Below are 15,486 nucleotides of genomic sequence, written 5' to 3'. Positions count from 1 at the left end.
ATGCATACTCCTACATTCACATTAAACACCAACATAAAGATATTAAACAAAGCATTCAACAGACACATACAGATGAACGCTTTCCACAGAACCCCCCACACCCCACGTCACCAAATCTACGTACTCTGACAAGCACCTTTGCAAATATAAATGGCCAGAACGCAAATCAGCCTGGCCCTTTAATGACCCTTTAAGCAGAGAGGGTCTTTGTCATGTTCTACTCTCATCTCACTCACTCTATTTTCAGTATAAAATATTTCAAATCAGCAGAGAGGCCAGGTGAGAGTGAGGCTGGCTACTGCCATTCACTGCTGTTAAACCGCAATGGAACAACTGGAGGGCTCAGTAATTCCACAGAGCAGGACTAAGCACTAGGTTAGAGCACAGAGAGTTAAAGCCACTGCAAGTGTCAGCATGAGCCCACTGAGCAGGTCAAAGAAAACCCTCAGATAAGCTAATCAACTTTCTCTCTCTAGGATTGAGTCATTGTAAGTTTTCCTCCCTGTCAGTTCTCTTATGGCTATTTTTATTTTATCCATCACAGAGGCAAAAATGACAAAACGGGATGGTTCTGAGCTTCTGCTCCCTCCAAGTGCCAAGGACTCAGCAGGCCATGTGCTCCACCTCACCATGAACACCACCTTTGGATTCCATTCCCATCAGTTTCCATTAAGCCTCATACTGGGACATGGTTCCTGTCTACTCCCACGCCTTTGGAGCATCCACATAAGATAGGGCTTCTATCAGCTTCCAATTAGTTTCAGAGTAGCAGCCGTGTTAGTCTGTATTCGCAAAAAGAAAAGGAGTACTTGTGGCACCTTAGAGACTAACAAATTTATTAGAGCATAAGCTTTCGTGAGCTACAGCTCACTTCATCGGATGCAACCGCTGAAGTGAGCTGTAGCTCACGAAAGCTTATGCTCTAATAAATTTGTTAGTCTCTAAGGTGCCACAAGTACTCCTTTTCTTCCAATTAGTGTGTCTTCTCCAATTTCCAGAACAGTAAACATGCTGTAATAAATTATCTCCTGATCTGATGAGGGCAATCCCTATTCCTCAAACTCCATGAAGTCCATCACTATAACTCTTTCCATTATCAATGGCTCCATTTCCAACTCTTCTGCTCTTTGGAATATCCTGCTTCCCAAGTCTCACCATCTCTCTCAGGTACAATTCACCTCTGGCTGCGTATAGTTCCAGATCTCAATGTCGCTCATCAAGAAGGCTGCAGGTAGCAGACTCTGCTTTCACAAATGACCTGGCACTATCAGAGACATCAAGCACAAAGGACATTGTATATTTTTATGAAAGTTTAATCGCTGTGGCAAAATCTCTCTGCAGTGTTACACCTTGCACCGATCTGGCTGCCACTTTCTCAGTGTGACATGTTCCTCAAACCTGAAGGAAAGCCCATTTCCAGTAGAGTGGCTCAGAGGCATACTGATGTGTTGGTTTGAAATTGTGAGATGGATAGGACAAAAGTTAGTGCTGTTCTTATTGTTTGTTGGATTTAATGTTTATTTTTAGGCAAATCCTGACTCTAATATGCATTTTAAAAAATACTTCCCCCCCCCAGCTCATTATAAATAAAAACTCAAAACCCCGCCTTTCCTTGGAATGAACTGCCCCAGCCTGGGCATTTGCAGTGTATATTTTATAAAACTTTATCTTCAATGTGGGGAGTTTGTCACAGTTTATCAGTTTCAACCTAAAACCAGAAACCCTGGTTACACGAATAAGACAGTCATGAGGACTGGGTTCACTTTCTTTGTTTTTTTTCCCCAATCATTATGTCTAGGTTACACGTCTGATCTGATGCTCCCTAACCTCAGTTCTGCCCTTGCTTGTTCTGCCTCCAGTTTGCATTCCATCTTCAAACACTGTTCCTAGAGTGACTGGCTGTAGGGTGCTGCTCACATGAGAATTGTGTGATGCTAGCCTGTAACTCCAACTCTCCTTCAGACCACCTGTCTGGGGTGGAGGGGCGGAGGTGTCATTATCAGCTGGTATCAGTCATCCAGCCATTGCTGGCTTCCCTTCTGGCCTGAGAGATCTTGTGTAAAGAACTCATTCCTTTTTCAGCAGCAGAGCTGTCGTCTCTTCCAAGCTGTGTCTCTGTGGATTTTGTTCACATGTTGCTCATTTCAGATTTTGAGGGGCCAGAGAGTTCTTTTGGAATTCCTCCCCAGTCGGGGCTATCAGGCAGCCTGCCTTGTTTCAGAGCAGAGGTTATCATCCTGCTTTCACTTTTTCTTGATTTCATGTGCTGTTGTGAGGGCTTTACTGTTGCTCGATTTGGTGGCACTATAGAGTTTCAACAGCATTTGCATGAGTCAACTCCCTCCACATGGATTTCTTCCTCATTCTCTCATCAGAGCACTTTCCAGCCTGGAGCTCTCAGGGATTCTCCACATGAGAGAATACTTCATCTGAGCCTTGTTTTATTCCTCTCTGCCGTGTTTTTATCCCAATAATATTCTTTGCAACTTCAGTGAGTTTACACTTTGTCTCCTCTCACACTTCATTTGCCATTTTGTCCTCTGTGCATTTCAGCAATGCATCAAATTCATCCCCAATTACCACTCTGTAGCTTCCTCCAGCATACTCCAAATTATTCCCAAAGGACTGAAGGAATTGTTTCATGCATTAGAAGCATGAAATCTGAACTCTGAAAGAAGCAGCTGGTGATCTGACTCAATAAGAGTACCTGGCAGTTTTGTAGAGTGTAGAATGCTAGTTTCTGTCTTCCCCATACAGTGGGGGCATTAGTCTGCTTCTCACAGAGATCTCTCTAAACAATTCCAGGTTTATCTTCCCCTTCTATGATCTGAAGCTGAACGGCCTAATATCGATCTCACATCAGTTTTACACTGGGGTAACTACTTATTTCAATTGAGTTACTCTTCATTTACCCCAGTGAAAATAAGAATCCCCTCAAAGCATCTTCAGATGCAGAACTCAAAAGACTTGATGATAGTGTCTTCATTTACTGACCTCTCCTATCTTAGTGTCCCATTTACATTCTTATCAACAATATCCTTCTATACATGCACTGACAGCATCTCATGGTTGTTAGTTACTTTGAGAATGTGCAGTAATCTATTACTAATTGCTGGATGTAAAATGGAATCAGTTACACATTAGTCTCTCCTAGAAGTTGTGAAGTACTGATTAGATTACTTCTGCATGGGGAAAAGTGAATCACTGTGATTTACTGCCATTTAGTATGGTCTTCCATCTCAGAAGGCACCAAAGATTCCTTCTTGAGCTTGTGAGGCTCTTTTGTCTAGTCAGATGGTCCACCATAAGAAATATCAAAGCTCTAATGTAGCTGTAACACTGGTGTTGTATGAGCATTGCATACTGAGATTGCTCATATTGGACAGCATGACTTTCATGGCACCATTCCCCATGGTAGAAGTACTTGGAGGAAGTAGGACTATTAAAGATTGAATGGGGGATTAGTTTAGTGGCAAGCCAAAAATGATTGGGTTACTGCTTTTCAACATCTGCCTTTAATGAGAAATAAAAGAGGAACAAACATTTTGAAAGTAAGAAGCACCCTGCTAAACCAGCTATTAATAAAAAGAAAGTAAAAGAAGAATACTTAAGAATATATATTCATTAGTTGTTCTGAACAAAATGTATTCTATGACAGACAGGATTAGCTAACAAACATCTGGCTCCACAGACTGTTATTTTGGAAAAGTCATGGGGAATATGTATACCACACTTACACAACGAATCTCTCTCTCTCCCTCTAGTGTCTGGACTACAAAGAGCCTGTTACAGACACTGAGCAAGAGACCTGAGTCTTCTAGGTCAGTCATTCAGATCCTGAAGTCTTGTGTGTTAACTCCACTGCCAACCATCCACCCCAGGGATATTGCCTTACAATATAATGAAGCATGGAGGTGACAATTCTCCACACAGTTCTTCTGTAATCGTACCTGGATACTACATTAATTTGTGGGCATCATTTTATCAGAATGATACTGACAAACTGGATGCAGCTTCAAGCACCCGAAAGTGATCAGGTGGTTGTCTGGACTCATTAGGAAGAGAGATCAACAGATGACTAAGGGGATAACAATATACCAATATTTGAAGAGAGAATAAACAGCAAGGATGGACAGAAATTGCTTAGCATGATAGTAGAGGACATAATCAGGAGGAATGGGATGAAATTAAGAAGGAAAACTTTTGCGCTGAATATTAGGAAAAAGTATTTTCTGTTATGAGAACTCCTTAAGCTGTGGAATCATCCCTGGAGGGAAGGGATGGAAGTCTCCTCACTTGTGACACTTACAACTAGATAAAATACTGGAAAATGTACCATAGAGCAGAATCCTGCATTGGCATAGGAAGATGGGCTGGATGACCCAATAGTTACATCTCTAATATCTGATTCTGTGATTGAGACAGGAATTAAAGAACTGCCAAGACAAGTGGCTGAAAGGAATACACATTTACTTTTCAGACCACAAAGTAATTTGATTATTTCCCAGGATTACATATGTAAAAAGTAATCTGTGATTGTAACCCTTCCCAAAAAAAGAAAAGGAGTACTTGTGGCACCTTAGAGACTAACAAATTTATTTGAGCATAAGCTTTCGTGAGCTACAGCTCACTTCATCGGATGCATGGATGAAGTGAGCTGTAGCTCACCGAAGCTTATGCTCAAATAAATTTGTTAGTCTCTAAGGTGCCACAAGTACTCCTTTTCTTTTTTGCGAATACAGACTAACACGGCTGCTACTCTGTAACCCTTCCCAGTACTTCTTCAACTCTGATGTGTCAATGCAGCATCAACCAAGTCCTGCAGGGGGCTGTAGAGTTCTTCTGATTTTTCTCATCTGGTGCATGGATTGGAGTACCGTAATGGTCGGAGCTATTTTAAGGCAGGCTGAGGCAAAGATGATGGGCACTGACTGATCTCCCAGTAAGGTATGCAGATCCATTCTTGTTTTAGAAAAATGACACAACTTTCTCAGGTCTCTCTCCTATTCCCCATATTTAACATCAAGTCTCCTTCAGGTTTAAACTAGTGACTGATAGATCCTGTAACCTCAGAAAAATTCTGCAGTGACAATTTTTCCATACCGAACTGCCAAAGCAGAAGGTGCTGTGGCTATCTGAAGCTGTAGCTCGGGTTAACCTCAAACTCCTGTTAACGGAGCAGTTGTTTTTAACTCAAAGTGCTATATAATCTTGAACAGCGCTTACAGGAGCAGACTTTTGGGAGCTTAAACTGGCTCTGTCCCTTTACTCTGCCTTACCCAATGCCGCCATCATGTCTTTCTTCCTCACCCACATAAGCACATCTTCTCAACTGATTGCAGTGAATCACTTTGTGGTATGGAAAGACAACGTAGTGCTTCTGTCCTTGGCCTGCCTTATTCACTCTTGCGTTGAGCTCCAATGCTATCTCACGAGACGCGCAATTACCCCATACCCTATTCCACACCACTACACAGCAAGACTCTGCTCTGGGAGAATAACTGTGCACACGTTGCTCTTTATCAGTTATTTTCAACAGCAAAGAAACTCCCCAAAACTGGAGCCCAACCTTTGAAAAATAAAACAACCAAAACATTTTCTTTCTAGTCCTCCTGAAGCAAATAAATTAACTGGATCCAAATCTCCAGCCTGCTGCCCACCCACTTGCATGCTACAGGAAACTGCCAACTGGGGAGGCTCCACTTTTCAAGAGCAAAGTTTTGAAGGTGATAGACTATGGAAAGTAATTCTTTCCTCTGGCTCTGCCAGTTTGTCTGTTCTTTCTATGCCTGTCTACTGGACTGTAAGCTCCCTTGGGCAGGGACTACCTTGCCTGCTGTGTATTGTACGGAACCCAGCACATTTGCCACAGTCCCATTGAAGTTGAAGGGGATTTGGATGCCTAAATTCCATAGGCTTTGTTGAATATCCCAGCTTTTACAAATAATGAGTTTAAATTATTTTTAAAATATGTATTTTGTTACATTCCCTTTACCATCCATACATTTTTAATCAAATGAATTATTTGCTAAGCAGTGGTTGAGAACTTGTAATAGACACCAGCCACCCGACCTTTCTTAATTAATCCAATTCATACTTTCTCTAGTCCAGCACCTTCAAAACTTTGCTCTTGAAAGATTGACCCTTCCCAGCTGGTGATCTCCGTAGGGTACAGGAGTGTGTGCAGCAAGCTGGAGATTTGGATCCAGATAGTCATCAGGATAACAATCCTATTTGCAAATCAAGTACCTTTATCAGATAACCAGCGGAGACCAGAACAATATCTAATAGTTCAACATCAGCACCAAGATATATAACTGCTTCTGTACAAAAACCTTTCTTCTAATCCTTCTTAAACTCAACCAGACTGATTGGTTTTTATTATTCATGAATTAATTTTTAACCATTGGTCCAACAGGGGAATTGAATCTATAACATTTTCCACAGATTGAGGCAAAGAAGCTCTATGTCGACAGAGCAGAACAGCCAAAAGCAGATTTTTTTTCCTTTCAACTAACCATTAAAAAATGGTTGTGTCTATTTTTTTCCTAAACACCTTAGGTGAAAATTTAAAGGAAAAAATGAATACATTAAAAATATTCAGAATACTGTCGTGCTGAGCTGGGGGAACTTATTTCCTTTTTCAAATATACACAGAGGGAAAATGAAGGATGATAGGAAAATAAACTGCAGTTTTGGGGCTTAAAAAGGCAATGGTCTTGAGGCAGGGGAGAAATTTGAAGACCGGATCTGTACTGGAATGGAAGAAACGGGTATGGGCACTGTTTAGGGCATATGGTTCTTTCAGCCTCTTAACTGTAATTTACTGGAACCAAAAGCAAATAGTTCTCATTTTAAATCACAAGCGGCTTCTAACAGTTATAACGGGATGGTCAGAAATGCTGTTTGCTTTGATAGGGCGTGACTTGAATTATTCCTTATTCAAATAACTCTTTCAAAAGTGATGGACTATACAGTGGGAAGCATGTTACATTTTGTGCCCTCCCATAAGCACGATGCTTAAAATCTCCCCAAAACAAAATAAAAGTTCCCAAAGTATACAGAGATTAAACCAAAGTGCTGACTTTTCTGGCTTCGGCACAAGTCCCCAGCTTCATCCAAACAGTATTTTTTGGTTTGCTCCATATTTTGCACATTTGTCTTTTCATCCTTTCTCGCATTTTAATAGAAGAAAATATCACTGCATTTCTTTAAAATCAGAAACCCTGATGTGGGGGGGAAATCAATAAACAAAATATCTAACCACATTTAGCTATCCAATGATATCTAATCTTATTATCTACGATCTAATTATATCTGTCTAATACAGACTACAAAAATCTATAATTACAGATGTTATGCACACTGTATCTAGATACCATTAAATTTCTTTTTAGTTCTAGAATGCCTTTTATTCAAAGATCTCGAAAGCTTTGGAAATATTAATTAATTAAGCCATAGAACACTTCTATGAGGAAGGAAGTATTTTCATATATATTTTATGTACACACACTGTATAGATATTCACATTTATAGACAGTATTCCCACACACTATATTTAGAGTATACATATATTCACGTACTATATTCTAATACTAATATTCACAGTATATGTACCTGTTTTATATAGAAATATACACACACACGGTATGTGTGCTTGTTTATTTATAATATATTACATGCAATGTTGTTGTAGCCATATTGGTCCTAAGATATTAGAGAGAGAAGTGGGTGAGGTATTATTCTTTAACGGACCAACTTCTGCTGGTGAGAGAGACAAGGTTTCGAGCTTACACAAAGCTCTTCTTCAGGTCACACATATATACACACACAGATTATACATATAAACACTTATTCACACGCATGTGAGAATAAAACTGTTTCTTTCTCATCTTTACTCATGTTAAGTCTGTGTAGTGTGTAAGGTGCAACAGCACAATTTTCATCAATTATTCTAAGGGCGACCTGTCTGGTATCATTTGTATAAGGTAGAATGTATGGACACATCAATACATCTCACCATCATTTTCAAAAGGTCACACTTGCTACGATCTGTTAAGGCAGAAAGAGCCCACAAGGAGTGAAAGTAAAATATTTTCTAAAGCTGAAGTGCCACCGTTACAGGCCCCCGTATAGGGATTCACTTGGCTTTGAAAGTAAGTTTTGACTCTATCAGACAGCTGTGCTTCCTCTCCCTGCTCCTGGTCCCAGGTTAGACTGCATTGCAGGCTACACTCAATTGCCTGGAAATCACTGCTTAATAATCCAGTTAAGCGTACAGAGTGCCTTGCTCCCTTCTGATACCTTTGCACTACAGATGAATCCGATAAGCAAACTGACTGCTAAAAGAGTGTCCGGCAATGGGTATTAAGGTCTTTGGTTTCACAGGAATAGCTGCCCAGCATCTCACTACAGAGCAGCGCCTCCCCCCCCCCGCCCCACACACACTCCCTCACATTGACAAAAATGCAAACGGCAGATAAACAGAAACATTTGAGAGGCTGAATGAAGCAGCAAGTCAGAGGGGTGGGGAGAGGAAAGCAATGCCCAGAGAGGCTGAAAAGGTGCTAGAGAGGGACTGCAATCTGAGTGTTGTAAAGATATTAATCTGACCTTCCCCCCACCTTTTAGACAGCTAAAATATATATCAGACAGTGTTTGCCTATCATACCCAATTCTGAAACAAGGAACGAATGAAAGACAAAGGTAATTCTCAGAAACAGTCTTTCAATCAAGGATAATTGTAAAAAAATGAAAAGCAGATAAAGTTTGAATACACACAGACAAACATTTACAAAATGTTGGGATTATCCCTGGCTACCAGTACTGTGGTAACAGTTATAAAATGAGCCCCTGAACTCAATGTCACAAGCCTATATTCTTAACTGTTGTATTTCTAGGTCTGCGAAAATCCCATAAAGAATTTTTTTTAAGAATAATCAAATAAAACAACACTGTTGATGTTTCAAAACATGTCAGATTGAATGAACAAAAAATGCAAGGAAAACTTTTTAAAAATAAAATCAGGAAAACCAAAATTATTTGCTGTCCTTATTTTTGTGTGTTTATTTTTTTTTTAATTCTACAAACTGGTATAAAGCGCAGTGGAAGGATGTTTTGTAACTGTTTTTGCTAGCACATTTAAAGACACATCCAAAAAAATCTTTATTTACTGGCGGCAATTGACAAAAATTATATTTATGTCCTTTACTTTTCCCCACATCTTTGTGGAGGAGGAAAAACTAGATGCTCTTAAAATGATCATCTCCATATGCAAAATCATAATGACAGAATTAAATATTTTTAAGGCTGTTCTTTTGACCTTTCTCTTGAGTCAAAGGACAGTGAGACAATACGCTCACCCGTATCATTCACGGTGATGGCTCCATCACCAGCGATTGAGGCTTATTATTACTGAAGGGAACTTTCAAGTGCCAGGAGAAAAACAGAAGGAATTCAAAAATTATGTTTTGTGAAACTATACGAGTGGGAAAGACTGGGAGAATAGGAGAAAAATAGCAACAAGAAATCTCCTAATTAAAACAGCTGTATTAAAAATGGAAAATCAGTTCAGAATGAATGGCATTTTGAAAAGAGATTCTCTTTCACAGGCTCCCCAGCTGAAAGTACCTGGCTCTCTCTAACCCATCCGATGGCCTAGTTTTCTTATGTTAAAGAAAGTGTTTGAGACTTAAAATGTATGGTGAACTGGACATGATTTCCTGGTACAGAAAAGGAAAGTTGGGACTGTCAGAGAAGGGTTCTCACCAAATGCTCTTAGCCTCCTAAAGAACAAATGTAGAACAGGTTTCCTTTTTTTCCCACCCCTCTCAAATGGGATGTAAAATCAGGGAGATGCCCTAAGAATGAACATCTCACCGGCAGTGCAGCATCGGACAAGACAGGCCGCCTCTCTCTATGCTCAATCCATTCCCTTTCACACTAAAAAACAAAACAAAAACAGTTCTGTCATGGAATGTTACTGCAACTTAAATCCCAAGCACAGAAAGGAGCAGAAAAGCAACTAAGGAAGGAATTTGCATGAGAAAGAAAAGGACACTCTTCCCCTCACACACAAGTTAGTGATTTTTTTCCAAAGGGATTCTGGTTCTATTGTCCATAACATTCTCATGGGCCAACTATATTCTTTGCAAACTGACAAAGTCAGAATAAAGATGACTAAAGTGGGATTTTCTGGGATCCCAAAAAATTGAATTGGATTTCTTGTGCTCCTTTCCCCCTCTCCCAATAGAAAGAAACAGAGCTGAGTAGGCTCCCCCATTTAGAAGAGGGGAACAAGAAAAATTCAGCTCAGCAGGGACACAAACCCAACACAGGTTGTGTGATAACAGCTTGCCACCTGCTTTTCACAAGTTGCCTTTGTGAAGTGTAAGGGGGCACTGAATGGGAACATTGCCTGCGGTGATCAGAATGCACTGAACAGTGCAATGTGCTAGTACTTATTTGTACACAGTGCTCTTTGTAAAGGGCATCACAGAATGCTTTCCAGAGGGTGTCAGAAACAGTAGGGAATAGGAAATATTAGTGAAACGACCTTAATCATTTGCAATAAAATAAATTATAAACACACACACACAGTCAAAGCAAGGTCAGACCTATGGAAAAGAAAATTTAGCATTAGTAAACCTAGGAAGACAGAGAGGAGCAGTATGCAGGAATGGTGAGGGTTAACAATACACAAGCTCCTGTCCAGCCAGCACAGGGTCAAATGATGTGCAGTGAAAGTTTCAAGTCCTCTATCCCCAAGAGCTTGTTTGCTAATTACATTTGCAATTACAAACATGACAAATATATTATTGTACAGCGCGCTCCAACTTAAGCAAGCATGTTTCTCCTCACGGACAGTCGCTCAAAAGCTCTACATGATCAACAAAGTGAACTGTGCTTCAGCCGCAAGGGTCACTTTGTGGGCATCTCTAGTGCTCTGAGGAGGCAGGGCAGAGTTTTAAAGAGAAGCGACATGACAGGTACACGATATTGATAGAAGTTACTGAAATTTAGTTCCTCAACAATAAATTCCCCAGAAGTTGGCTAAGATTTCTGCAGGTAATTAGTTATTATTATTTTCAATAAATAATAATTTATCTAGCTCAATATTTATTATTAATAAATAATAAGCTTTTACATTACATTTCCACTTGCAGATCCCAGAACACATTGCAATTCAGACTAACTCACAAACTGCATGCAGCAATCACCTCGCCTACTGTTGAAATGCAGCCGATCCTGGAGGGCAGAAAAAGTGCAAGATTTTTCCTGTTTTCAGCAAAATACACAAATCTGATTGCTGTTGCTGTTTTCATTGTCCACCAGCCTCTTCAGACAAACAGCCAATAGATTCATGGCTACCTATGGAACTTCTGTTTATTATTTATTTGACAGTGATGCCTAGGAATCTCAATCAAGGTTTGTGGCCTTTTACGCTACACACTGTACAAATGCTATACCTACCTACTCATGCAAACTAAAAATAAATGTAAAAAACCTTTTGTATTCCCCAGCTGCCAAATAACTATCTAAGATGCAGAGATGGACTTGCGGAGGAGAATTTGCCCCGTCTCTGAGGTCTACAATAAAGTCTTACTCTCTCTCTCTCTCTCTCTCTCTCACACACACACACACATATATATATATAAAATCTGGTTGCCGTTAGCACTTCCCAACTTCTGAACTGTGGGATGCAGAACAGAAAGGACAGAATTTGAGAGTAGGGATTTGGCTTTTATATCCAGCATACACCATCTTCTTCTTCTTTTGCTATTTCTTTTTCTAACTAAATGCAGCCAAAACATTTTACATGCTTTGAAGAGGTTTTCCAAGAATGTCCATCACCCCCACAGAGACCATGAGGTGCAGTTGGGTTTAGAAATACCCATTCCCCCACTCCCTTTCCTTTTACATTTCTTTGGAGAGATTCCATCCTCCCAAAACATGAAGTCTTTGGTAGAGAGTTGTTGATGTCACACACAAACCTCCTTAATGGACTAAAATTATTCAAAGAGCATAAGAAATTTTGGGAAGCATGAAATTAAAAATAATAGGAATCAAGCATAAGTAATAATGCAGCAAAAATGGGGCTGGGAGTCTCCGAGTCGGGGCAGTTGGTAGTGAGCAATGTAGTCTCTGAGAAGAAGGGTCTGGGATATGAAATCTCTGTCACAGCAACTTTCTTTGAACGCAATCCCTCCAAAGTCTTTTCCCTCTCGGGCTAAATGCAATATTTATTGATTACTTCAAATCAATACAATGAAAGATTTCTGTTTGGTTGGGTTTTCTTTAATAAATTGATCTTTCCATATCTCTCAATAATTAATATGATTAAAGTTTTTTTTAAAGTGGAAGTTGGGAGGAGGAGGAGGGGATGTTAATAAAAATCCTATAAAATAATTTCCCAAATTCCAGTACCAGACAGATTCTTGATAAGCTCAATAAAGGAGGACCCCATCCTGTGATGGGAACCTACTCAGGAAACTCAGCTACTCAGTCCTTTTCATTACAGACACTTCTCAATTTATGCTGCCAGTAAAATATAACAAAAACCAAAAACAACAACTCCTTATTCTAGTCCTTCAGAAGTGCTCAAAGTACACAGCTACAGTCAGCATCTGACACCAATTTCCTTCCATTCACAGACTATGGAGATTTTGGAGGTAACTGGAAACAAAGTCACATTTCCTCAATCTGTAAATAAGAATCAACAAAACAAAACAAAAACAAATGATTTATTAAGTCTTTCTCTGAATTTGCTCTTTGATTGTATCAAAATTCCAGTACAGTATCTCTCTGTGTCTGTGTTTCTGTGGTCATACAGATACTTTATTCCTTTTAACTTTTGTTTTCTAATTGCACAATAATATTTCAGAATCATCATCGGACAGTGATTTGTGCATCTCTCTTTTACATCAAAGGAAATAACTGAAAGACATAACATTTAGTAGGATGCCCTAATTTGGCAAGTACACACACATACACACACAACACACACACACAAACGTGTAGTTTGGTCAGTCTCTCTCTCTTTCTCTTTCCAAGATATTAATTAGAAATGGCAATGACATTTTCCTACAGTCCTATCAACATGTTAGGCAGTAACGAAAACAAAATAGAAAAAGAACCTCTTCTCTCATCTGGGAGAGTGAAATTAATATTAAAGGGTAAAATGCCAGATTTCACTCTCTTGTGAAAAAATCTTATGTTTATATACCGCAGAGATACAATAGAGGTATTTTATATATACGTGTATGCATACTGTATACATTAAAAACGTGTATGTACATGTATGTACTTTAGATAGACATCGCAAGCACAGTGTAAGTATGTTCATTCCACCTGCCCTGACCTCCGAGATAAACTGCAGACTCAAATCATTAGCTTTTATAGTTTGCTAATCCTACCCTTGCAAAAGGTTCCTCCTTGGACCTGCTTCACCTGCCACTGACAGAAGAACTTTCCCAAACCCCAGTACTTGGAGGCGGCAACGGGTCCCTCAAAGCAGTAACTCCAACACATCAAATCTCTCTCTCTCTCTCTCTCTCTCTCTCTCACACACACACACACACACACACACACACACTCTCAGAGTCAACAATTAGGAACAAGTGGTTTTTTACTGTCACTGCAAGATATAGCACTGCAGGAAAAAATGCATACCAATGACCGGAGTCCTCCCTGACTCCTTGTGTCATTTCTCAGGTCAGGACACACACAGGCAGAAGAAAAGGGAACTTTTACTACTCAAAGAGGGTGAAATTCAAAGTATAATGGAGTTCGATTAAAAGAGGTGAATTCCTCTGCTCAGTTAGTTCTTGTCAGGACTCATCCTGGATTTGGAACTTGTGTAACTTAGATCTTTCCCTGGACTCCAAAGTGGTGGGGTGACCATTTTCCTCTCTCTCTCTCTCTCTCTCTCTCTGTCTCCTATGTAAACTACAACTTCTGGGCATTCCACAATGGATCACCCAAGATGTTATGCACACTTATCCCCCCATTTTACCACTATTAAAATACATAAATAAAGAAGCAGTTTTCAATATTTTAAAGTTCACATTCAATGTAATGTTCAGTTTGTCATAAACAATTGTTGCAAACATAATTATAACAAGAGAGTTTGGACAGAAAATAACATTATTTCAATACCCAGTATTCAGCATAGTAAGCCACTGTATGTAGGATAGTACACTCATGCAAATAGATACAGATATAAATGTGTGTGTGTCTATGTATACATACACACACACACTCACTCTACAATATGCCGTATGTACATATATACTCATGCATACACATTTTACACTTGCTGCAAAGTGTACTTGTACTATTTACACATACTGGATAGATAGGTAAATGTACATATATTGGGCCAAATTCTGCTCTGACTGATACACACACACACACACACACACACAATCACACTGAAATCTGATCTTAGTTACACAAGGGTGTAACTGGCCATTGTATAAATTTTTATTTATACACATTATCTGGAAGGTTTCCTACATCTTTCCTCTCCTCTTGACTTTCTCCAGATTCTGAATTAGTCATGGCTTCCATAGCACTTGCCCCATGGCTTGTGCTCCTTTAACTTTTCTTTACTTTAATTTTTTTTTAAATGCGTTTATTTGGTTTTTTTAATTCTCCCAATTTAGTTTCTCTCTCTCTCTCACTCTCTCTCTCACACACACACACCCCCACACACACACCCCCACCCCCACACACACACACCAAAAAAAATTGTAAATAATCTTAGAAGCCATGCAAGCCCAGGAAAAAGAAGACAGAGATCACACCAAGAGTTAATCATTACCAAAAAATAGCTCCTCCAGCCCATTTTGAAGCCATGGATCTCTCACATTTCCTAGCCACTTTCATTTGTCTAACCAGAAGCCAAATTAAGGGAGGCACAAGCAGGAGTGAAGCACCTTGGATACACTGTTGTTGGGGGCTGTCCAGGGAGACCATTAAATAGTAAAAGGTACTAACAATAATCAAATGAGTGATTTACTTTTATTGTTTTTGTACGGTCTGAATTGCTTTTCTGGATTCAACAAGTAGAACTGATGAACAGGAAAAAGTTAACAAGAGCAGACATGACAGTTGGTAATTATCAAGCTACAATCAAACTATTTTTCATGGAGGTAACAGCGCACTTTCAAAACTTTGACTTTGTATTAAAAACACCTAATGGGATGCAATCCACTTTTCCTTTACGAATTTGTTTGTTTATTTTTAATTCAAAGTGGAACAGCCAAAAGCGAAGCACCAGTCACAAAAGCCATAGGGCTTAAACTGGTAATTCCCATTTAAAATAATAAATCTCATGTTAACAGCACTGTTGGAAGCAAAGGAGTAAGGTAAGGAGAGAAGGAATGAGAGCAAGTCAGGAAAAAGGGAGGGAGAGAAACAGAAAGATGTGAGAGAGATGAAAGAGAGCTGTAATGAGAAGAGCAGAGTAAAAGGCATAATTTT

The 15,486-nt window shown here is 39.5% G+C and overlaps 1 protein-coding gene across 1 annotated transcript in view; it reads right to left on the bottom strand.

Moving 5' to 3' along the window:
* The window catches only part of ESRRB (estrogen related receptor beta), a 237,324-nt gene that overhangs the window by 100,323 nt on the left and 121,515 nt on the right, over positions 1-15,486 (bottom strand). The window contains exon 4 of the mRNA XM_043516231.1: positions 9,880-9,942. Within this exon, the coding sequence (XP_043372166.1) occupies positions 9,880-9,893 (14 nt within the window). The 5' untranslated portion in view covers positions 9,894-9,942. The remainder of the gene's footprint in view (positions 1-9,879; positions 9,943-15,486) is intronic.

This window comes from Dermochelys coriacea, chromosome 6, assembly GCF_009764565.3.
Source record: "Dermochelys coriacea isolate rDerCor1 chromosome 6, rDerCor1.pri.v4, whole genome shotgun sequence".
In the NCBI taxonomy this organism is placed as follows: Eukaryota; Metazoa; Chordata; order Testudines; family Dermochelyidae; genus Dermochelys; species Dermochelys coriacea.
This window is presented reverse-complemented; position numbering and strand designations above follow the sequence as displayed.